General features: G+C 49.0%; 1 protein-coding gene across 3 annotated transcripts; it reads right to left on the minus strand.

Moving 5' to 3' along the window:
- Positions 1-285: 285 nt before the first annotated feature.
- On the minus strand, positions 286-23330 carry LOC113955824 (T-box-containing protein TBX6L). 3 transcript variants are annotated; one of them, XR_003530667.1, is made up of 13 exons: positions 23175-23330; positions 18839-18983; positions 17758-17860; positions 17149-17313; positions 16784-16930; positions 16206-16276; positions 15003-15094; positions 14498-14690; positions 12752-13884; positions 8759-8957; positions 8535-8576; positions 7914-8001; positions 286-2482 (listed from the first exon to the last, which is right to left on the minus strand). XR_003530667.1 is itself a non-coding variant. In XM_027661729.1 (9 exons), the coding sequence occupies exons 1-9, from the start codon at positions 23188-23190 to the stop codon at positions 13458-13460; spliced, it is 1359 nt and encodes a 452-aa protein (XP_027517530.1). In that variant the 5' UTR covers positions 23191-23330; the 3' UTR covers positions 10369-13457. The 3 variants fall into 3 exon arrangements, 1 of the variants encoding a protein (XP_027517530.1); XR_003530668.1 differs by lacking the exon at positions 7914-8001; XM_027661729.1 differs by lacking the exons at positions 286-2482; positions 7914-8001; positions 8535-8576; positions 8759-8957 and having other exon boundaries at positions 10369-13884.
- Between the last annotated feature and the right edge of the window lie 1811 nt (positions 23331-25141).

Below are 25141 nucleotides of genomic sequence, written 5' to 3' on the forward strand. Positions count from 1 at the left end.
CTGTTTCAAGCTGCTTTGTGTGCATTTGGCTTCCTGGCAAAAGCTGGCAGTGCTGACCCGTTGCTGTGGCTGCTTCTCATGGCATCTTTTGCTTTATGTGGCAAACCCAGGTGTCCCTGCTCTTCCAGCTGGACACACACAATGTGGGTGCCCTGTAAGGTGCAGATGAAGGCAGGTGCTGCACAGCCCTCCCAACGCAGGGTGAGCCAGGGCTTGGTTCTGTTCTGGTACCACCCGGGCTTCTCTGACACCCCAGGGAGTGGAGGTGCCTGGGATTCACTGCTCTGAACACTCACCTTCTCCACTGGCTGGCACAGCCCTCCTCTCGCTGCAGCTGGGATGGGGGATTTGTACCAGGAGTGCCCAGCACAGCAGCCACCGAAAGCTCCAGCAACAGCCAAGTGTGCTCAGCCAAAAGCCAAAGGTAACGAGAAACAAGCAGTAACTGCACCTGGGTGTATTTCTGGCTTACCTGTATCCAAGCTCTCACCAGTGCAAATCTGAACTAGTTTAGTTAGGTCAGTCCTACAACAGGCAGTATAAGCCTTTATTTTTCTGTGCCAGCTGTCTGGGATGAGTTGGGTTCATCAGTTTGTCACTCATTTAAAAGGTTTTATTTCTAAACCAGTGTGATGACAAACACCTCTCTAGGACATACCCAGAGGTGTGTCTGTTGGAGCTTACACCAGTAGGAAATACAGCTAAATACACTCAGATAAAATGCAGCCACAGCAGAACACAGTTCCTTGTAATTTTTTTACATGATTTTTCATAGTGTAGATTGTGCATATACAAAAGCTCTTCAGGTCCACACTCACCAACAGGGACAGCTCACCTTGGAGCAACTAGCAGTTTCTATCCTCTTCATTGTCCCCTCTGCCTTTTTTTTTAACAAGCAGGTCAGCTGCTCCTGTCGCAGCTGTTGGACCAGTCACAGCTCAGCGGGGCAAGGTAAAGCAGTTCCAATTTCAGGAAACCTCCATAGCCCGAGCTCTGAACTGGCAGTTGCTGTGCAAACAGCTGAGCCCCCCTGCAGCAGGACCGTGTGTCCAAGCGGGACAGGCAGGCACAGGGAAAGAAAACATCACAGCTGTCCCAGAGTGAGCCTCCTGCTCCGAAATCCAAGCCCTACAAGCTTGCCTAGAGCCAGAGTTGCACCAATTACTGTGACTCATTACACAGACTGGTGTGTGCCCACCTTGGGTCAGGTTATCCACACACTGCTCCAGCTGCCCACCATGGGAGTAGCCTGGGAATCCAGCACCCACCACTGTGACTTGGACCCATCCCTGCTGCTCCAGACTGGCACAACCCTTGGGAGCAAAGCTGAGCTACTGCCCCTGCTCAGTGCACCCCGTGTTTGCTAGGTGCAGCCTCACCTGTGGAAGACACCATCCACGCTGCTTCCAAGGTAGGGGAGCGAGGGATAGGGAATTAACACAGTGCTCCCCTCAGATAACCTTCCCAGCACCTGCTTACTTCATTCCGGGCATTTTGTAACCAGAACCCTCCCTGCACGAGTTATTAGTCTAACCCGCCGCTGGCGCACCAGACAATTGGGATCAGAGCTAAATCTGGGGTACCCACAGGGAACTGGCTCCTGCTTTGTGCGTCCTGGCTGGTCCAACAAGGGCAGCTGAAAGTCAGCGCTGAAAAATTCGTCACTTGCTTTTGGTCTAGAAATGTATCACTAAAGCACAAGGGACAGTGTGGATCCCAGGGACTGTTAACCCCCCTGTGCCGCACTGTGATTCCCAATCTGCACTATCCACTGAATCCTCTCCAGACCCTGGAGCAAGAGCAGCTCTCACTGGGCTCTCAGATGGCAGCAGGGGCAGAAGGGCAGTGCTGGACATGCTGCTTTGCCTTCCCCCAGCTTGCCCTGCACCTGAGACCCAACTGACTTGGGGGAAGAGGCGAGTGAGGAGTGGATGCTGTTTTGAACAGACAGAAGGGACTGACAGAAGTGAACAACAGGAGTCGGTTTGAAACTCTTGGCACTCAACTCGTTTTCAGCCCACCACCATTCAGCAGCCAAGCTGGAGACCTCCAGGGATGCTCCTGACAGAAGCGACAAACCCAGCCACTGTTGCTACCCTTAATTTGTCATAAAAAATATAAAAAAATCTAAAAAATCAAACTTGCCCATTTTACATTACTGTGAAGTAATGGCACCCTGTATTTCTAGACTGTAGTCCCACAGTTTTTTAGTGCATTCTGTTACTTAACTAATTTGATCTGGACTGTGAGGTAGTTCAGGGGCTCTCATGGGACTTCTATATTCTGAATCCATTTCTGTAATCTCACACCACCTCTTTTTTGCCCTCATCTTGTGACCAGTGATACCATTAATCCACTGAACCTTGAAGAGAAACAGCTTTTCTCTTTCCAGGTATCGCAGCTGGTGACTTGGCTCCAAGTCTGCCGTGGTGATGGATACACAGCACTGGACTGGATTCCTGCTGAGCATCAGCCTCACGCTCTGCAGGCACAAAGGAAACGTAATTCATCAGGCTTGGCCTTCCTCGTGTAAGAAAGAGCCACATCCCGTGAAGATCGAACACCTCCCGCTGTGCCCGACTACTTGGAATAGCTGTGCCTACTCGGCACTTTGGAGAACTAGACCTAAAATTAACAAAGATAATTTCCCTGCAAGAAATAGCACCTTGGCCTGAACGCAGGATACATCAGCAGGAGTCTGAAACAGGAAGGCTAAAATTGGCTCCGGTCTGGGATTCTGCTGAGTGGGCTATAACACAGATCTGAGCACCGCATGCAGGACACGCAGCAGCGCTGGAAATCTCCAGCCAAAATCATCCTAAGCTGCAGGATGTATCCCAGTAGTGATGAAAAGGTTACTCCCAGTACTCAGTAGCAGCTCCTGCCTGTACAAGGCTGAGTGATCCACCTTCACCATCACTAGTGACCATCTGATTGAGGCAGAGGTGGGTGCTGGGATGGAAACAGCTCTCCAGCTGGTGGGACAGAGTGCTGGATTTCTAGCAAGGCTTTGTGCTGTACAGCAATGAAAGCCCACAGATCTCCACAGTGGTGTCTGTGGGATCAACACTGGCCTAAATTTAAACAGACAAAAATAAAGACACATTGGAGAGCAGCCTAGGAACAGAAAGTGTGCACAGTCCTTGGCAGGGCAGTAAAGATGTGGGACTTCCATGCATCAGGCGTGCAGGGCCCACACCTCCCATACTGCAGTGCCCTGATTTCAGCCACACACTGCAGTCCAGCAGCCCAGGGGCAGCACTGCAGTGGAACAGCTATGGAAAATGGAGGGGAGGAGATGATGCACCTGGAGAAGGACAGGCTGATTTAACACCCCTCCCTGCTGCCAAATGCTCCGTGGGCTCTGCAATCATCACCCAAAATAGAGCCACAATCTGTGCCTCCTTCAAGAGACAGTCCCTGCTGGAAACATGTCAGGGCATTGCTGGGGCAGCAATTTACTGCAGAGAGCCACCTCAGGAGCTGCTGACACTGCACCCCACTGTACCTGGCTCCTTTCTCTCTCCCCCGCCATTCAAGCTGCCTGTTGATGCTTGCTATAGCCTGGGAACACGACACAGGGCTTGACCCAGCGAGGAATGTAGGCAGGGTTTGGGCAGAAAGGAGGAAAAGTCCTGCATTAACCTTGGGGTGCAAGTCAGAAATCCACCACATGTGGCTGTCACCGAATGTCCAAAACACCTTGGTACAAGGGGTCCCTTCCAGTCCAGCCCCAGCCTGGCAGAGGCTGAGTGGCTCTGAGGCAGCCCCTGTGACGGCCTCTTCTCTCTGGGACTGGACGTATCTTGTGCTTCCCAATACAAAGACACATCCTCCCCGTGGCAAGCAGCTCATCCCAGGTAACCTCCTCCTCCTCCCCTTGTTTTGCTGCCAGGGTCCCTCCCAAAACGTGAGCTGCTTCAGCCCCAACTTGCCCAACACTCAGCCTCTGTCAGCACCTGAACGAGTCACGCAAAGCCCTCGGTCCAGACATGCCGTGACAGCACCAGAGCTTCCCCCCTTGTGCACTGTAACCACAGAACAACAACACAGACGGTCTCTTGGCTTTTCCCATATTCTCCACCACCTTGGGGTGCCCTCGCTGCCGCTTCCAGGCCCTCAACACCTTTGCAGCAAACCCCGCGCAGGCTGCCCCAGCTGTCCCCTCGCAGGTCACACGCAGTCACTGGGTGGCACTGTGCCCCTGCCTGTGCAGCCGCCCAGCTCCATCCTCCTCCTCCGCTCGGGGCGGGACCGGGGGGGGGGGGGGGGGGGAACCCCTGGCTGGGCCAAGGGGCGAAGGCTCTCCTTGCCAAAATGGACCCACGTATGGCAGCCACCACTGACAGATGCCCGGGGACCCTGGGAGGTGACCCCAACACACAAATACAGGCTCCTGCTGCCTCCCTGCCAGGGCATCTCTCCTCACTGTGCTTACATTTTCATTACCGTGGCAAAAGGAGATCAACTGCATCCTCACAATGCACCCCTCCATAAAACTAATAGGCCAGGCAATTGGGACAGCCCTGTGAAGTACTTTATAGTCTGGACTCAAGGAGTTCATGCCACAGCTCACAAGCTGTCCCAGCCCCACATCCCAGGAATCACAGCATTATTTCTCCTCACTGTCCCATCTTTTGAGCTGGGAGCAATGTGAGGATGAGCACGGTGCCCTGATGCCTGGCTTGGCTTGTTTCCCGTCACTCAGAGCCCCATTTGGCTCCAGTGGCACAGGGCTGATAGAAGCTTTCATAGGGATCATAATTTCCTCTTTCCAGGGCATCACGACACAGCTCTGCACTGACTCCAGAGGCTTTTACACCACCAGTGGGAGTCAAGGGCCAAGAGGCTGGACCAGGGCAGAGATCAGGGAGGCCCTTTGCCAAAGCTTTGCCATTTGCTTCATTTGCAGTTGAAAGCCAGCCGGGCTCACAGGAGGAGCAGCAGCTCTTCCAACACCACGATGGCAAAACCCACTCAGCTCTGTGAAAGACCCTTCCCTCCACACTGACAGCCCGTGTTTGTTTGGGAAGCTGGGGGGGACACATTTGGTGTAACCTGGAGCCCCATTTCGGAGGGTACCTGGCAGGATTTGAGGGATTGTTTTGCCTCCCATGTTGCTGGGGCCCAGCCGACCTCAGTGGTGCACTCCAAGTGTACCTGGAGCAGGGAGTTGAGCCCTGGCTCCAGCAGGGCCAGGTGAACAACCTTGGGGACAACAACAACCAAAAGGAGCAGCAGCTGCCACCTTCCCTCTTCCTGCTGCCTAAAAGCAGCTCAAGAAAAGCTTCCTTTAATCGCTCCCTCTATATTAGACCCTTCCAGGGGAAATTAGCACAAATGCAACATCAGTGGCACCAAGGGAATGGACCCTGAATGACTTGGAGGGGGGTTAATTAGTTTGTTAAAATCCTTCTCTCTTTAGTTGCCACCTACAGCTCCAAGCCTTGACAAACAGCTGGGAAAAAGGGTCACTGCTGAAAATCAATGCTCTTTAGAGGTAAGAGCTAAAGATCCTCCAAGGACCATCCTGTTGGGAAATAAAGCAGAGGAGACTGTTTCTCCACCATTAGGGTAGAAGACAAGTGTTAGAAGGGAAAGCAAAAAGTTTCTAGGTCTCCATTAAAGTCAGAAGGGAGACAAAGAGCCCATTTCTCCCCCTGTGGTTTACTGTCTTTAATCTCTTTACCTTGGTGTCCCCACCTACCCTGCAGGACAGAGTCACGTTTAGATGTGCTGAAAAGCTTAACTTGTGTTTGCAAAAACAATTTGGGATCCCCAGATACCAACTGCCAGAGACTGCAAAGTGTTACTGCCCGTCCCTTTGGATGATGATCCCTTTGGAGCACAAGAGCTGCTGGCAGACGGGCTCTCCACTCCTGACATGCTGGGCAGGTAACACGAGTGTACTGGGGAGGAGCGACATCAGAAAGCCCCACAGCCCCTTACAAACAGTTTCCCCCTTTGATTAAATTAACAATAGACTGTACTGACCCCACAGAATTTTGTACAGCTCCCAGTCCCACCGTAGCTGCCCCGAGCACAGCGGTGCTGCCTGGTGACCTGCTGCAGAGCTGCTGTGTGCCCACGGTGAGATGGGGCCCTGCCAGCACTTCTGACACCTCCAGCACCATTTCAGTGTTGTGGTGGGAGGGCTACAGCTGCAGCCCCATGGGCAGCCCTTTGGGACCAAAATTTCCTCAAGTACCTGCTTTAAAGTTGGGACTAACTTCATTCAGCCTTCACATCTGTGCTGCCCCATGGAGGACAGAAAGACAGACAGTTCCAGCTTTAATCCAAGGAAAAGATTTCTTTGCTAGGCACAGGTGTACCCTGCCTTCTATACTGTCCATGGTGTTTGTATTTTAAAAGCCACTGCATCATTTGATTCTGCCCAGCTGTCTGAAAAAAAAGCCGACATCCTGTGTACTGCTGGGACCTCTTTGTCAGAGGCTGTGAACTCATCTCCATCCAGCACCAGGATGGATTGAACAAACTGAAGCAGTACTTTATTGCTCAAGCATAAAACATGGGAATAAACAAGCACTGAAGTGCTACTGATCATTAAAACCAGATGGGAGCCCATTTACTGCCTCCAGCAGTGAGGTGCCACGGCTGCTCTGCTGAGGCCCCCTTGAAATAGGAAACCCAATGCACCATCTGGGAGGTGCTGGATGGCAGTGGCTACAGGCAGCTCCTGCAATTCCAGGCTGGAGTTATCTGTACTGTCCTCTCACCACCATCCCAGGGATAACCAAGAAGCAACAGAGCTTAGTTAGTCCTGGCTCCAGAAATACAGTCACCTCTTTTAAGGTTGTGCCTACATGAAAATGCCCCGATGAGGACAAGCAGCCCATCGAGGGCCAGTCCAATCGTCCAGGGAGGTGGGATGGGGAGAGTCACAGGCCAGATTGTCCACACACAAAGTAAGGACTTGGCTGCATTTCAATTGTATTTGTTCAAATGCACATCAGAGAACCATCTCTGGTTCTGGTCACTCCTGCAGAGTTCCCCTCCCGGATGGCAGATTATCCAAAGCAGCCCAAGTCTGACCTTACTTCCTTAACCAACCAATGCTGTCTGGCATGGGAAGTACCATGGTGGGAAGAAGCCAGGGGCTATTTCCTCCCCTTCCTAATCAACACATCCACCAGAGATAAAGGCACAAGGAGAGCATTCCCAGTTTTGAGTCCTGGAAACTGGCCTCCAGGAACAGCTCCATCCTGAGCACTTCCAGCTGCCAGCTGGGCTCAACCCCCTCCCTAGACTGAAGCTTTGCACCTTTGTCTCCAAGTCCCATCTCCCCATGGCAGGGAACCCTCTCAGCAGCCGAAACCAGAGCCCGGCATGGGGCCAGGGATGGATTCCTGGGCGGCCCCTGCGAGCCGAGCGGAGATGCAAATGGAGCAGGAGACTGCTGGAGAAGCAGAGACAGACAGATGCTTTTACACTTCAAAGGGAACAGGGCCCTCTGAGCCTTTCAGGAATACGCACAAATCGATAGACTCCTTTCAAACACCGAGCACATTTGCTCAAGTGTGAGGCAATTAGTCCCTGAGGATGGAGGCAGGACAGGGCCATTAACAGCCATACGGGCAGGATGAGAAACATGCGGCATGACTCCAGTGGCTCCACGCGGACAGCCAGCCCAGCCTGCTGAGCAGAAAACCGCGTGGTTCTGGCCTCACTTTCTCATCCATGGTTTTCAAAATGCCCTTGTGCCCCCAGGGGCTCTACAGGGAGTGCATTAGTGTCATTCAGCCCATGTCAGTGCAATGCTCAGCACATCCCTTTGGCAAACAGAGCGGTTTTGATCACATCCCCTCCACTGCTCGATGGTTCACTGCTTTTATCCCAGGAGAACAATAACGAGGGGTACCCCCAGGGATGCACGAGAGCTGACTTAAACTCACCACAGCAATTCCCATTTCCCCCTTCAGCCGATTGCTGCTGGGCGGTGCCCGAGCTGCTCCGGAGAGCTCTGTCTCCACGGAGTCCTTCCTAGATGGAAAAGCAGCACCCACAAACCAGATTGTGGGCGAGCAGAGGACTGGCTGCTCAGCACGAACAGAGCCAGCATGGGGACAGACCCCGCTGTGTGACAGGAATCAGGCCTGACTCATCCCTGTCTACTCTGCACCAGCACTTCCACGCAGATCTACCCTTAATGCACCAACTCCCAGCAAGGATGTTACAGAGATCCCAGGTGCTGGTGCTTTGTGACCCCACAGATGGGAGCTGGAGTGCCAGAGCCAGCACGCAGGAAGTCTCTCCCGTGAACAGCTGCTGTTTTACATGTACAGTCTTATTTGTACAAAGAGAGGCAGAGATACCAAAAGTGAGCAGTGCTTTATGCCTGGTTGTGTGACTGATGGAGTGCCTGTCCTGTATTGCTGGCTGCCCACTCCCACACTCCTTTATGGGGGCACATAATTTACCCTCTTCAGTAAAAATAGAAGAGGAAGAAATAAAAATCTCAGCATGTCCCCAAAGAACAGTAAGAGATGGAAATTAAATCCATCCATTACACTTACCAAGCAGGGTGCTGTCTGGGCAGGAACACTGTAGTTGTACACCTGCACGTTCAAAGAAAAAAAAATGGAGTATTAGAGAAGTGTCAGAGGCAATCCAGCACCTCACAGCAAACTACTTCAGGCCATAAAACAAACTCACACGACTTGGAAAAACAAAAAAGGAATAACACTAAACTAAGCTGGGCAGCAACACTGCTCAGCACAGCTGCAGCACCTCTTCTCACCCCTGCGCTGAAGGATTGCTTCACCCCTGGTTAAAATTTCGTCTGACACCACTGCTCAGGCCCAGGTCTCAAGAACGCTTCAGTGTTTGCTCTGGGAAGTACTGGTCGAGTGCTGGGGGGGAGAAACACCTTCCCAACTTCCTTCCCTTCATCCTGTGGGCTGCGTTACCTCTCCCGGGGTTCCTTCTGCTCACATTTGCTGTAATGATCAGAAGCCACATTTAAACCTCACTACAGCTCTGCAAGGCACGACAGCGAAAGCAGCTCACCTGGGGTGGCCCGGAGCCAGGCCAGCGGCTGCTTCCCATGGCTCAGGGAGGGGACAGCCGAGCCCTGCAGACAGGCAGGGACAGGCTCCTCTACAGCCACGGCAAAACCGCAGCAAGGCCGCGCCTCTGAGCACAGCTGGAGCCCAGCCGGCAGCGCCCAGGGCAGCTGAGGGGGACAGGGCACACCAGCCCTCCCCATGCTCCCGGGAAAACCCTCTGTCCTCCCTTCCCCAGCTGGCCCTGCACAGTTTTACCCCTCCCTCTTTGCTCTTGGCCGTTCACTGAGTAACTGGAGGCTGCGGGCGGGTGAGCAGGTAAGTGGAGACACCTGCACGGCACATTTGGCCGCTGATGAGCGCAGGAGGGGCGGGCACCGCCGGCAGCTCCGGGCAGGGGGGATGTGGCTGTGCCGGCCCGGCCCCACACGGCGGGTGACGGCTGCTGTTTGCTGCTGCCAGCCAAATGCTGCATCCCCCCTGCTACGAGGCTCCCCATGGATCCCGACCTGGGGCTCGGGAATTAAGTGGCTTTTAAGCTCTGCAATAAAAACCCATTTGACGTGAAGAATGTTGTTATTCCTGGAAGGGGGTTTGTGCCTCTTGCTTGGATTTGCTTAAAGTGATCCAGCACACGCCCTGACCAAGGAAACGCACACAGGAGCCCTGTGGGGAGGCTCATGAAGCACCAAATGACAGACACCCCACACTGAAGCAAGTGAGGAGTCCGTCGGGAGTCCGGCTCAGCCTGGCTGTCCAGCACAAGGCAATTCAGGAGCCCCAGACTATCTCTGCATGGAAATGCTGCTCTGTGGGATCTCTTCATGCCTGTCTGTGGGCAAGGAGCCTCCCTGGGCCCCCACTGAGCCCCGCAGGGACAGGCAGACCCGCACCACACGCGGGAGGACACCTAGTGCCACAGAAGGTGCCAGAGAGCAGCTCTGCCCTGGCTCAGCTGGGCCAGGAGGCTCATCTGAGGGCACCAGATAGTTTGGTTTGCATGGGCTGAGCACATCTCTGTCCCTGAAGCACCTGGAAACGAGATAAGCTCTTAGTGAAACCAACTGGTAGCTGCTTCTGCAGAGCCAGAGAGGGTACAAGCAGAGGCCACATCCTGGGCCAGCTGAGAGGGGACCCTGCACCCCTGGGAGGACTCTCCATATCTCTAGAGAGGTGTGGGGCACTTTACTGAGCTGCAGGGGAAACAGGTGCCTCTCCCAAGCCTGCAGCTGCCTGTGAAAGAACTGCAGTGTTGGCAAGAAAGCATTTTTCTGCCATTCCCATCTGCATTGAAGCAGTGTCAGGCAAGGCTTAAGGCTACAAAAACCAGTAGGAGAAACCAAAATAAATTAAGATCTTTATTTCCCATAGGAAATTTACCTAGATCCCATTTATAGTCCATTTGCCCTCATCCTTATGTAATTCCTCTATGGGAGAGGAGCAGAAGATACAGAGAAAATAAACAATTTGCTGCAAAGAATTGGTGCAAGAGCCTGAGTCACATCTAGCAGTGTGAGCAGATAACCTGAGGCTCACTGAACACGCTGCAGAGAACAACGAACCCCGAGATCAACAGTATGTGTCATGCATGTACAAACTGGCCCCAGGTAACATGACTAAAGCAGAGCCACTGGTGTGCTTGAGAAAGATGCACAAACCCGCACTTCTGAGTTTATTTTATTACTCTTAATGGCCTGCCTTCCACATGTCTCATTTCCCTTTATTGAAGCTGTCAGAAGCATTACATTATGTCACATGCGTGCAAAAACAGCATTTCAAGTCGAGCTCACACAGACTTTTAAATGCCACAGCTGAAGAAAACAAGACAGTGGGAACTGCAGAGGGAGGAGGTGGGAGCACAGTCCAGAGCACACACCTACGGGCAAAATCTCCAAAGGCTTCACAAACCAGCCAGAGCCACAGTCTCTCACCAGAGACAGGAGAGCGAGAAAGTAAAGGTACTTTTCCAATAGGCTGGATGATTCACTGAAGAAGGGCAAGTGGTCCTGTTGCAACAGAAGGCTGATAATTAATGGCTCGTCCTAGGCACAAGGCTGAGTCTTCTACCCCAGTGCAGAGCTGTGCCAAACACCAGCTCTACCAACAGGCCCATGGGGCAGCAGCACCTGCAATGCTACTCTGAAGGTTTGAAAGGAAGAACAGTGCATATTTGCACAGGAGTTTCCCAGTGCTGCCCGATTCTCCTCAGTTACTTACACTCACCACAGCGTGTTTTTCATCCTCGTTAGCACCCTGTGACAGGGAAACACATCCCAGCTACAAAGGTAAAGGAACAGATCTAACCAGGTAGCCCATGGGGGGATGTATTCTTTCTCTTTTCTTGGCATGGCACTGATCCTGGCGGGTACCAGGAGGACTGTCACGCACAAAGTACCCCCAGGGTCCCTGCACATGGGGCTCAAGGCATCCACTCAACTCCCCAGCCATTCTGCTCATCACATTTCCAAGATGTGACAAACACTGCTTGCAAAATCAGCTACTAATGGTCAGAGACAGACTATTTCTCTCATCCACAGAGGTCAGCCTTTTACAGCTGACCTGCCTTCACGCAGCTGGCATTTGGACAGCAGGAAATCACAATATTCTGGGTTAAAAACAACCTCCTCCACAGTTTCTGCTCCAACCAGATTTGTTTGGTGAGTCGCTCACATCCACTTGTGTGTCATGCACAGCAAGTACAAATCACTACTGGCCAGGGTGCCATCAGAGGGGAGGCTCACAGGGCATTATGTTCATGTACTGTGGTGAAGTCTGACCTTTATTTCAATGCTGCACATCCTCAAAGCCTGGGAAGCCCAGGGGAAGTACTTGACTGCTCTGCACGTATCATAACACAGTTTGTGGTACAAACACAGTTAGCAATATACAATTTAAATAAGGAAGTAGTCATTGTAACTGAGTCCACAAATTTATAGGGCTACTTTTCAAAGTAATTTTAACAATAACAAACATCCCTATGCTATGCAGATGCACAGTGCTGACCTGGTATCCCAAGAGATCAGCACACAGCCTTTCCCAGTGTACCTGCACACCAATCCTGATGCACTGGGCACAAACCTGCCCAGGTCTGCTCATAGACAACATCTTGCTACACACACAGAGAAAACAATCTGGCACACAGGCTAAATGATACACCTCTCTGCCTACTGATGGCTACAGGCCACAGAGCAGCTATTAGTGTGACAAGAAAACATTCCCTAAATAACACCTAGAAACATGTCTACCCTCCCTGAGAAGCAAAGGGCCTGTCTCACTGAAGACCCCACTGCCAGGGCCATTTGCCACTTAGGCAAACAGGGAGGCTTCCCCCTTCTAACAGGAAGATGAAAGGAAACCCTCCTTTAATGGCACATGCTGGCTCCTGCCCAGGCTGGGACCAGAGAAGAGGGAAGTGGAACCACTTTGGTAACTAAACATGGAAGCTGATCCCTCTTAACTCCCAAATAGTGGTGGGATGACTTCACACACTCAGAGTGTAGCACAGGAACCACAACTATAAATTATATTCTCCAGGGGTGGCAGGGTGTGGGAGAAGGAAGAAATTCACAGCAGAAGATTTCCTTTCACTCTAAAGAAAGATGTTGGAGTTTAACAACAGCACTGCTGTTCATGGTCCTGCTTCTGACAACCTTGGAAACTCCCAGGGCAGCTCCGCGCATTCCAGGAACAACCTCCCTCCATCTCTGCACAAAGAGCATTTCACTGACCTTGAATCTAGGGCTGACAGAGGAGGGATGGGCACGGGGACATGCAGACACAACACACAGCCTTCCTGCTGCTTCTCCTGCATGGAACAAACTCTTCCCTGCCTGCATAACCCACTGCTATGCTCCAGACACTCCTTGCTTGGCATTTTACTCTCTTCTGCTGCTGGAAGAAAGGCAAGACTAGCTTTAGTTTGACTATACTAACTGAGGAATCTGCTCAAAGGTCAGCAGGATTGCTTGTTTCACTTGTCTTTGCAATATTGTCTACAGCTTTTGTGCCACCTGGATGGCTTACTGAAACTCCTTAGCCCCTATCTCCTTGCCTCAAGTCCCAGGAGGAAGGGATTTTGGAAACTGCCATATACGAGGTGCAAACAAGTGACTGCAAGTTCAGCAGCTCTTTAACTACTGCCCTTGGAGATCCTGTGGTTTCCTACTCCTGCTGGGAAAAAAGACACTGCAGGACATTTATTCTGCCTGATCCACAGTGACACAGCTGGGGCAGCCAACAGTTTAGCCACTGTTTGTGAAACATGGTGAGGGTTGTGGTGCAAGGAGACAAGGAAGTGAAGGTGTCCCATTCTATCACTTGCAGCAATACCTCTGCCTAATGCAGGCGAGGCTCCAGAAGTCCAACACCCCAGAGCAAATCTGATCTCATTTACAGTTTTCCCTCATTTTTTTCACTGGGAAGGGTCCTCCCCGTTCACCAGCAGGCGTAGGGGAACAGAGGGTACTGGCTCCACTCCGCCATGGTCCCGTGGGCATGTCCCGGAGCGCCCTGTGTGTTGTACTCCGTGGAGAAGGCCGAGTAGCTCATTGCCCTGTACTGGCTGTGGGGAGGCACCACCCACTGCCCCAGGCCCTGCTCGGTGCCATAGGGACTGTACACGGGCGCTCGGGCCCCGGGTTTCCCCACAGAGTCTAGAGCCATGTTCACCACTCCTGTGTAGTCCTGGGGAGGAGGCAGAGGCGGGGGGAGCGGAGGCAGGTTGGTGAAGCCCTCTGGGAGCTGTTTGGAGTCGTGCTCGGGCACCGTGGCGAGATCCAAGGCGTGGCACCTTGCCCGGAAATCGTTCAAGGCCGTGGCATCGCGGGCGGGAAGGTGCTGGCTGTCCCCGGCTTCGTGGAACCTGAGCCGCGGGGCAGAGAGAACAGCGAGTCAAACCTACCGCAGCAGAAAACCACAGAAAACCCACACAGAGCCCCTGGGGAAAGGCAGGGCAAGCTCTCAGCATGCCCTCCCTCCCTTGCCTGCTCCTTATCATACTGTTAAGTGTGGATTTTTGTACAGGCCTCACTTTCACTCCCAAAGAAAAACAAAATGCCAGAGAAGGTAAGACCAGACTACCTTAGCTCTGGTTCAGGTCTGGGCTCACTCATGCCCAATTTTGCTGTAAGAAGGGAAAAATCACTGGAGTCCTGCCACTCCACCAACAATCTTCCTCCAAAGGACAGGCAAGCTCTGCAGTACACAAAGCTGGCTGGGAGAGCATTTTGGGACAGGGAAATTAAGAGCATTACTAAGACATGAATATGCCCAGAATCAGTGGGTTTGAAACAGCACGGAAATGTTATCCATGGAGCTACATCTGTGGTAATCTAATATCTCTCAGCCACATATACTGTCCAACAAAAAGGCATCCTTCCCTATTCCAGGTGGCTGCTTTTCTTAGGAAATACCCAGTAGAAGAAGAGGAATCCCGTCAGTTAAAGGGTGGCTTTGGACCAGAAGGTAGGACTCACCGATATGTCTGGTAGGACGGCGTTGGCACTTGCTGCTCCCTGGTCAGACCCTCCCTCTGCTCCGCAGGCACCGGCGATGCTGCAGGGAAGGCCTGGCTGCCATTCTGCTCCGAGCCCCAGAAGGGATATCCACTGCTGACCACCACGGGGTTACTCTCTTCCTTCACATCTACATTCTCATCCTTCTCAAAATCTGACTCACAGCAGGGAAAAGAAAGAGTGGAAAAGAATGAGAAGGGGGAAGAGAGAGACAAAGTTCACAATGGTCTATTGGCAGTTGTGTTAATCACAGGATGGTGGAAGGAAATGCACTAACACCTCTCCTGCAGACCTTCTGTCCTAAGGGAATAGCCCTTTCCAGCCCAGATACTGGTGGGTCAGTCCTACCCTGTCCTCTGTTCTTAGCTGTGCTACTGCAAGCAGCACCGTGAGCTGGAGCAAGGAATGATCAAGCTTAAAGAACTTTTTGAATAGCATTCTCTGGGTTTGTTGTGACCAATATTACCACGTTCCTCGGCATCATGATCCTTTTCCTCAGGCAGCTTCCTCTTCTGGCTCTTGGCTGGACTGGGCTTCTGGCATTTGGCTCGTCCTTCCCTGGAAAGAAACAAGACATGGGGGTAAGCTTGGATGTAAGCTTTTTGCCTAGAGAAACAGGTGGGGATGCTGGACAAGCTCTGGAAGACAAAAAGATGGGATGAATCTCTAACATTCTGTGCCATACACCTCTCCTACCAGCCCTTCAGGGGCCAAATTCCAGGGTTAGCCATGTGCCTGCCATTGCTGTGTGCTTCCAGGGAAAGCCCTTGCCTGTGATACCAGGAAAGGGGCTCCTGCTTCATGTCTGTACAAAAGGCACTATCAGCTTGGAAACTCAGCACCAGAGATTTCGGCACTGACTTTGTAAGTGTAGCCTGATGTTGGATACACATTATGCACACAGGTATGTGCATAGCAGGGTGGGTCTGTCGCTTGAAAGCAGCTCTTTCCTAAATGGAAAATGAGTTTAAGCTTAGTCAGAAATGATGCTACTAGGAGGAGAAAGAAAATACATGACATTTCTAAAGTTTAAGTAAAATAGAGTCAGTTTTGGCCCTTTTTCATCAGGAAATGAGATTTTTTTCAGGCATAAAATAACACAAAACAAATTCTCAGATGTTTTTGTAACATTTTCTGCTTGGAAAAAGACCATTTTTTCCTTCTCTATTGCCAGTCTATGGTTGCAACTTAAGCTTTTTTTCAACTCATCCACTGGCTGCCTTAAGACCAGGCAGATCATCTCACTGGTATTGGTATCCATCTTGCAGACAAAATCTCCTGTTGGAAGAGATGCTTTTCCACCCACAGGAAAAGGAGACAAGGGAGCCTCCAAATATCAGAATCAACCTGATCTCCAAGAGTCCAAATGATCTGCTGTGGACTCCTGTTATCACTCCTATTCACATGTCAGACTCCAGTCTAGCTACAGCTTGAAGGGAATGTAGGTCTCAAATTTCTCACACCTCCTACATTTCTGTAGGAATTATCACCTCCCACTCCTCAAGTCTCTTGGGAGGAGGCTGCACAGGGGGACATCATTCCCAGATACAGGCAAATGCAGCATGCACAATGCAGCAGGGCTGGCTGGTAGAGTTTTGCTCAAAGGCCTTGGGTAAGATTCACAAGTGAACTCCAGTTATAAATAAATTAAGATGAAAAGGCAGTTTACCTTCGAGTGTTCTTCCCATGTTCACGGAAACCTTTAGCAAATGGATTGTTGTCAATCTTGAGCTTCGTAATCTTAAAATAAAAGCAACAAAATTCAGTATCATGGTGACTGGTTGGGTTCTTCGCTGTTTCAAGACCTGCACCTCAGTATTTATCCTGACAGCTTTTCTAAGGGTTTTGGACATGCCCTTGCCACAGTATCTGAGCTCTCCCAGCAGGTCTCTTTATTGATCAGGAACTGACACAGACAGAGAAGTGACTTTGCCAGGGTCAGCAGGGATTTGGGTGGGATTCATCTGACTAGAGAAACATACAGGGTCAGTAGCTATATCTGGACTTTTGCCCATACTTTTTACTGCTTTTGGAGTTCTGTGTGTCACTGAGAGCACACTCAATGCCATTAAGGTGCATGACTCATCACAGAGAGGATGTTTTCCACAGGACCCATAATGTGCCTGTTTCTTCCCACTGTCCAGCACAGGTGCCCGGGTGAGTAGATTGGAAGGAGACACTTCCTCTACAAAAGTTTTGAAGACATTATTTAGCACCATGTCCAAAAGCAGTGCTTGCACACTGTACCTGCTCGTTCTGGTAGGCAGTGACAGAAGTGAAGACAGTCTCAGGGAAGCTGAAGACCTGGAAGATGCTCCAGCGGACACTGAAGAGGTCATCTGCCTGCACAATGTGGAAGCGCGGCTTGTAACGGTGCATGGAGTGCAGGATGATCTGGCACAGGGACAGACAAAGGACAAGGTTTCTATGGGCAAACACTGCCAACACACAGACTAAAGCCCCCCTAAGAGGGCACAAGGGCTGGGCTGAGGGAGGAAGAAAGGACACTTGGATATGTTTTCATTTTCACATGATCTAATTTCTCACAAATCTCACTTATTTCCCACAACACTCATCTGTGATGAATTCCAAAAGAGCACAGCACGACCTACATGTCCATGTTGATCCAGAGTGTTGTTGGTGAGCTTCAGTTTTTGGAAGGAGACAGGTTCTTTCATCCAGTGGCTGCCAGGAGCTGGGGAATCGGGGTGAACGTACGTGCGACAAGGGAGCTGCGGCTCTGCTTTCCCAGCAACTTCCCACTGATCTTTATTCCACTGTGAAGGAAAAGACAGAAATCAGGATCTTAAAAAAAACCTGCTTTCAGTACAGGAAAGTCCAGCAACTTTGCTTCACTGTCAATTCAGTGCCTGCCTTTAGAGCACAAGCAGCAGATTCTCTCTTATGAGCCATGATTGTGTTACCAAATCAGCTCCAAGTTTAAGCCTCATTTTTACCTCCCTTTCTCCCAGTGGCTGTCAGAGAACTCTGGTGCTAATCATGATTAAAACTGTACTACTTACAATGGAATTTATAACCCCTCCAGCTGCTCCCCAAGCAAAACTGACAAATAACTCCAGAGAGGCATAAAATCCACCAATTACTTCTGAACTTTGTCCAAAGAGAATTTATATATCACCATGGCCAGTGAAGCATAAAGATTAATCTATTTCAAACAAAGATGAAAGGATGGCATAAATTCTGTTATTTAAAGTACTTACCTTGTACCTGAAGTTGTCCATTGGCACAAAATCTACCAGCATGAGGTACTTGGCATATGGGATTAAGCCAGAGACTTTGATTTTGCATTGTGGAAACATTCGTCTGAAGGAGAAATGAAAAATAAGAGTACAAAAAGATTTCTCTATAAAGTGGATATTAATGATCAAGCAGCATGCCATGTTTACCAACTACTGGCAAAGTCCTTGCAGCAGTATTTCTCCATCCAGCTATTGACCATTTGTACATCTTAGTGATGGACTGCCTGGTCCTGTGGGTTTAGGTGGGATAGGCACTAACAGGGCAGCACTCACTGACAACCTGACACTTACTGCCTCTGTTCTTCCAATTCCTGTAACACAACAGTGGGAAACTTAAAAGGAACTATTTGGAGTCTGTACGTAGTTCCTCTCCTGCTGCAGCTCTCACAGACTTGGAGGATGGATTAGAGCATTTCTGAGTGTGGGTAGGAAACGTGCTCTCATCTAAGAGCACATCCGGCTTTCTGTTCCCGTACTCCCTGCCACTACTTTTAACTTCTGACTCTGCAGAAAAGCTTTGACACCTACCTCCCTACCCAAAGGGATTATTTCAGCTCACAGCAGCTTTGACATAATACATTACAATTTCACAATTCCATATTCTTTCCCCACAATACATGACTCATTTATACATTAGAGTACTCTGCCCGCACAGATCGTTATGAGTCTACACCATGTTCTTGTCTGCAAGACTCAAGCCCAGGCATTTACTGCTCAACTGCTGCTGCCTGTGACCCAGGCAAAGGAAGCCCAGGGCACTTTCCAGAGCAACCTCGAGGTGACAGGAAGAACACCAGTGTTAAGTGTGAGATAAGGGTACAGAGGTTTTCTCAGCACATCAGCCCCACAAGCGACCTTTTGCACTTCACAGCTTGGACTTCTATGACATCCTGAAAGTGCAATTCTCCTGCCAGGATCAGGGAGATGTGCATAATTGGCAACAAAACTAGTTTAAGGACCACCATCCAAAAAATGAGCACGTGGAGATTTTTACAACAGCTCAAAAGAGATGTAGGGTGGGCAGCTGTCCTGCACCTCTCACCTGCCAGATTTGGTGATGATCATCTCGGTTCCAATCTGATGAAACTTCATCCAGAGACCCTTGTCCTCGAGGGTGACCACAATGGAGCTCTGTGCACAGGGCTCCAGGCTGGGGGAAGGAAGGGCCTCACATGGCGCTTTCAAGTCTAGAGAGAGAGAAGATGGTGACTTCAGACAGGCAGGAGGGAACCAACCTGGCACAGCCCCTCCTGCTGCGGGACTGGGAACTCTGTGCCACAACAAACCTCTTAAAATCTGTCATTTTTCTTCAAAGGATTTTTGCTACTTAATAGGCTCAGAGCCTTTTCCAACAGATTTGGTTTTAGCCAGTAGCTTCTTTCGTAAAGATCTGTGTGTTGTACCAACTCAACCTAAAGTCCATTGTTACAAAACTCTTACTGGCAGTACAATCCACCATTCTGGTATGATCAGGGTTACACAAAACACTTTTACCAAGAGAATACAACAAAAGCTGAAAGGATTGTAAAGATTCTAATTGCACCAGTGGGTAGCAGGGAAAAACAACAGGTAGGTGGTAGCAGAAGTGAAAAATCCCTCCAGAAGACAAAGATGAGAGAGACAGGACTCCTAAATGTAAGTGAAGGCAAGAAAAGGAGGTGACAGAGATAGCCTGTGGAATATTCTGAAAAGAGGATGGCTGGTCTGAACTGGACTTGGAGATGGGAATCACTGAGGAGCCAGTGATGGGAGTGGAAGATGTTCAGTAACACACCCTGGCACATCAGAGGAGCTGCCTGCAATGTGCCTGCACTTTCTGTTGGAGGCAGAGGACCAAAGGTGGTCCTGGGGAAGAGGAAAAGGACACTATTCTAGGGGGAACCATCCTTGTTGTTGATGGTACCAACCACCTCTGTAGAGCTGTTCAGATTAAACACCTTTCAAAACCTCCACAGCTGCTCTTAACAATACTGTAAGGCAGGCAAGTTTGCTGCTGCCATACTGAAAAGCCCAGTTTCACTTTAGGTTAAATGTGACCTGGTGTAGTGCTGGTGGGCTGATTTCATGCCCAGCAGGGCTTTACTAACACTGCCTTGGGGTCTGACAGAAGGATGGATGTGCTTGCTCGGCAGGGCACCCACAGCAGTGCTGTCCCCAGCCCAGAGCCAGCAGGACACCTCACAGGGTGATGCATTAGCAGCCAAGCACAGCTATTTGTTTAAAAGGGAGATTTTTCTGCCTCTCAGCCTGTTCAGATGTTACTCAGAGCACAGCAGAAGAAAGGGGAATTTTCACCTTGTTACAGCTTTTCTGAGTAATGTCTTCAAAAGAATATTCACAAAAGGTACACAGCTATTTCCAGATAAATTAGCTTTTTTATAAAGGGACATCTTTCTACCAAAACAACCCAATGTGATTCTAAAGGCTTCTTCCTTCAGTACTAAGAAGTAAAAAACATTTAAATGTAATTTTGTCAGTTTGTAAAGGTCTTCAGGCATTTAAAAAAAAAAAGAAAATCCTCTACCCTTTTTCCTGCTTTGATCCAACATTAATGAACTGGCCAAGAAGTGACACCTAGTTTGCTCACTAAGATTAGCCTGTTAACATCTTCTTACTAAAGCTTCTGCCATATCCTCTTGCAAAGACATGAAAGCTGCCATGAGACGATGCATTCGGTAGCTCAGTGCAGCACATGTATCAAAAGGAGTTACAATAAAATTGGGCTGATTTCCCACAGGAGCCATCCAGTCACAAATACATGCAAACAGATTTTGATTAGCTAGACAGACGCTCGCTCCTTCCCCAGATGAATTTTAGAATTAACATTTCTGTAAGCAAATTCCAATGCCATTAAATGAGACTACAACAAGACAGATCTCAGGAGTCCTTATTGAGGGGAGACTTCCAATGAAGTAGAGAGGAACCGAAGTGAAAGAAGTTCAACAGTGAATTAAAAATCAAAGGCAGATGTTATAACCTGTTTTTTACCAAGATGAGTCCACAACACACCTGCAGGAGAGTGATGCTGCAGGAGACAGGGACAATAAACGCTGCAGCAAAGATTTCAAGATGTGGTTAATGCCTTTCACCATGTAGGTTTTGTGTGCACAGTTTGAGGTTGAAAAACAGAACATTAACAGTCTGCATGAGATTCTGGACCCCAGCAGTGGTGTGAGCTTGGGAATGGATCCACAGAGCCGACTCTGCAGCCGTGCGCTGTGGGATCCTGCAGTGGGATCCTGCAGCCATGGATCTATTTGTAGGATCCACTTTGGATTTTGTTTGCAGAGTCAAAGGCTGGCTAGCAAGGCACTTCCAATTCCCTCCTAGCTTGTGCCTGTGTAACTAATGCCAAGACTCAGGCACACAACCCCCTCCAAAGTTGCCTGAGCGCCGGAATTACAGCACAGAGGTTTGGGCAGGGTGTCCAAGCACCAAATGGAACTTGTTAGACTTGTACTTCTATGTTTTCCTCTTCTGTGTAACTTAGTTTTAAAGTATTATTTGAAAGAGATTTGAACATCTTCCAAGAATTCTAATTCTAAGCTTTTTAAAAAGCATTATGATTATCATTGTTTTGGTAACACAGGATGTGGCACATTTTAAAACATATTCTTTATGCCCAGATGAGGTTGAAAAGGAAGAAAGACGGGATGATAAAGGCACTGAAAATTCAGGTATCTTCAATCTATTCTGGCCTTGGTTTGAAAATACATATACCAATAGAAGCAGCTTGTCCTACAGTTTCTGTACATACCTTTTTCCTATCCTGGGGATGGAAAGAAAGAGACATGAGAGACAATTCAGTAATTCTTGAAGGGAGAAGGAAGCTTTTTAGATAGGAGATGCTGGAGTACAATTCCCTCACCTAAAGGAATCCTTCAATTCATTGTCAATTGCAGAGACAATGTTATGATGTCAGAAAATCTGTTGCAGCCTTTCCAAAATGTACGGGATAGAGTTTGCAATACTGGGAAAAGTCCAACAAGGCAAAAGATATGCTTCTTACCTTCACTAAAACCAGTTATTGTTACATTTGTTGCTGTTATCTTCCAAGTGAAGAAGTCCAACACTAACAGCTATTCAGTGTCAACAGGAAGGAATGCATGCCAATGTACAAAGCTTTTTAAGAAATTAATCTTGCCAAGTTTTCTGATCTTCTAAATGTCAGCAGAAACACTCCGACCCTCCAGAGGGAACCCCATTTCTCAGAATCAGAGGGGTTTTGGGCAATAACAAAAGTATGGTGTTTCTACAAATGCAATGGCTTCATCTCTGAGATGCACCCAGCCATCACCTGGAATATTTCTGCCCTAGGGAGTCAGACACCAGAAGCAACTCGGTAAGAAAATGAGGTGACTTCTGCAATAGGTGGAATCTTCACATGATAAAATACCATATACAGTCTATATTTTTTCTTTGTTGCTCTTTCGTTTTTCAACCCAAAATTCTTCAGAAGTGGCAGAAATCAGTATGAATCAGATCAACACAGCAGGGACTGCAAAACCCCAAACAGCAGGATGGTGGAAATTAACTGAGTCACTGCACAGGTATTTTGCTTATGAATGACACAACACTTTGCAGAGGAAGAAAAAGGAAGCTGAGAATGCCCAGTTTACTTCTGATGTGTATTATGAACTGCACAACCCTAAAACAGGTAAATAACTGTTTCCTTCTGATGTGCAGTAAAACCCCAGAGTAAATTTGGGGTTTAGTTACACCGACAAATGCAGTGCCTCTGGGCTGGCCCTTAGTTTCCCAGTGCATATCCGCCATTGTGCCCAATCCAATCATGCCCCACACAGGAGAGATAAACAGCATGTTATGGGATGGACTGATGAAGGAAAACACAACGAAAGCCTAAGGAAATCATAAAAATCTTGTGTGTTGGGCATGAGTCTGGAAGAGGTGGGCTATGCCTGCTTGTGGTTTATAATTTCAAAGGGCAGAGGGGAAAAAAAAAAAAAGAAAAACCAAATAGTTGGTATCAGAGCTATTATTAGAAGTAGAACAAATATTTCCAAACGTTCCCTGGCCTTACACCCGAAGAACTCAGTACTTTGCAGACAATACACAAATAACACCTCCAGCCCTCAGTGAAGGATCACAAGGTACAAGCACATGTGGATAAGGAGTTTTGGACATATCATGAACAAACCTTTGCTACCTTAGAAAAGATCTTTGAAGGCTCACAAAAAACACTCAAACCCCACAATTTATTATCTATTCTTAGGAAAAAAACCCAGTTAAAAAATCCTCTCCAACCCCATGCACACTACTATAAATGCTGGTAGCCCTTCAGGAGCACTTGTTCCCTTTCTGGCATAAGTCTAGGATCTTTCCACTCCATAAGGAAAGGGAGAGAGTCCTTCCCTTACCTGGTAAAGCTTGCATTTTTCCATGTACTGTGACGTCTAGGAGCTTGCACGGCCAAGAGAGCCACCAGAGTTCTTGCAAAGGGAACCAAAATAGTCCAGTTCAAAAGCAGGTCTGATTTCCTGAAGCAAGCACAAGCCTTTCCTTCTGAGATCCAGTGTCAAGAGTGAGCGGGATGAGGATGGGACCCCAAGCACAGCTAGCCAAGGTGAGTTCCTGTTTTATGGAGGCTAATGAGCAGGGAGGAGCTTCCCGCCAGGGCTGTCCCCTTGCGATCCTTTGATGTCCAAAGGGACAAAGAGAGGAAGGATCTGCAGCAATGGCTTGGGCTAAGGGAAGAAAATCAAAGAGAATTAACATGGCTTTGACATACAGGAAACCCGACGGGGGAAATGCACCTTGATTTACTGCTAACGCACTTTTAAACAAATAGAGACAAGACCGAAAACATCAGTTGAGGACTTAGCTACGAAATCAAAACGAATCCCTTTAAACAACAAGCAGGGAAAGTTTCCTTTTGGCTATTCCACAGATTTGTGGTAATTCTCATCATCAGCACACAAACTCATTTTACTCTTGATTTCTGGGATCAGAATACGGCTGCATCGAGCTTGGCCCTTCCCGAGTAGGTGATTAATAGTCGGTGCCGAAGTTTGCTCTCACAACTGGAATGCTGCCACAACACATCTCTTCAAGGACACATCCTTCTCCAACAACGTAAACACATTTGATGATACAGCGTTACTTACCTGCCCAATATCTGCATTCCCAGCCCTGAACTGCACCCTGAACTTTTTGGGGGGTAGATCAGGCACTGGGTTTAGGTCTTGCTCAACAAGGTACTGCTCTTACCCAGGGAAGGCTGAGCAGAAAGAAGGGCTTGAGCATTTTCCCTTAATTAGTTTATTCTGCAAGTGTGACCATTAGCTTTTGTACTTATAAGTGCTTACAAGTGCTAAGAGACAGCAATCAAGGCTCAGGCCTTCAGGGCACAACACAGCCACTGCACCTCGGTGAAGGTTCTGTGCATTCACACACAGAAATGGCTGTACCAACACTGACAGGACCAACACGGTCAGAAAGTGGAGGTCAAAAGCAGGATATCAGTCGGGATTGGCCAGTGGTGGGTCCTGCTCAGCAAATTTGGAAGCTCTGTTCATTTCAAAGATCTTGCTATGTATAAGGTTGCATTTGATTCACTGTCTAGATTCACTCCAAGAAAAATAAACATTTTTCTGTTTTGTCAGTGATGTTACTGGGACACCTGATCTTCTGACATGCAAAACGTATTCTGAATTTGTTTAGTGAGTTCCTACACCCAAACAACATCCCTTGAGCTCTGTTCTTACTGCCTTTTGGAGGAGGCAATGTGAAGACATGCAAAGAGGACAAAGAAGCTTAATCAGAGGAGGGACTGGCTCTTTCAGTGGTATATTGAATGTTAGGCATCCCAGTACTAGTCAGGGGGAGAAAAGCCAATGCTTAGCGTGGCAAGGAAGAACGTTTAAAAGAAAAGGGTTGGGGAGTTTAAAAAGTCCTGAGGAGGATTTTATAGCAGGAGTGGTCCATTGGCTCCTGGTACCTCTGAAGGACCACATCCAGCCTTCCTGACATCCCTTTTAAACCACTGGATAATACAGAAGACCACAGGCTCTTCTCCTTCAGCTAATTTGGAGACATCCACAGTTGTAGAGTCTTGCTACCGCTGAGGAGAGGTCTTCATGTGGTGGAGAAACATCAACTTGTACCTCAAATGGAGATTATTTATTACATACGTGGAAAAATAAATCAGAAGGGAAAAGGTCAGCTGGAAATGGTATCAAGGTCAAACCTCTGCTTGTACTTGCACAGCCACTACCAGACACAAACCAAATAGGATGCAGAAATGCTTTTCTACTCTGCCACAGCATCAAATCAGCTCCCTCTCCATGTCCTGCTTTTCTGATGCTAGTATTTTAATTGTAGAAAG

This window comes from Corapipo altera, unplaced genomic scaffold (assembly GCF_003945725.1).
Source record: "Corapipo altera isolate COAL_440 unplaced genomic scaffold, ASM394572v1 150, whole genome shotgun sequence".
Taxonomy (NCBI): domain Eukaryota; kingdom Metazoa; phylum Chordata; class Aves; order Passeriformes; family Pipridae; genus Corapipo; species Corapipo altera.

Coding starts and splice junctions, on each gene's coding strand:
- LOC113955824 (XM_027661729.1), bottom strand. Junction 17,314..17,757: donor TGGACAACTTCAGGTACAAG/GTAAGTACTTTA, acceptor TTTCCTTCACAG/TGGAATAAAGATCAGTGGGA. Junction 16,931..17,148: donor CTCTGGATCAACATGGACAT/GTAGGTCGTGCT, acceptor TCCCTGTGCCAG/ATCATCCTGCACTCCATGCA.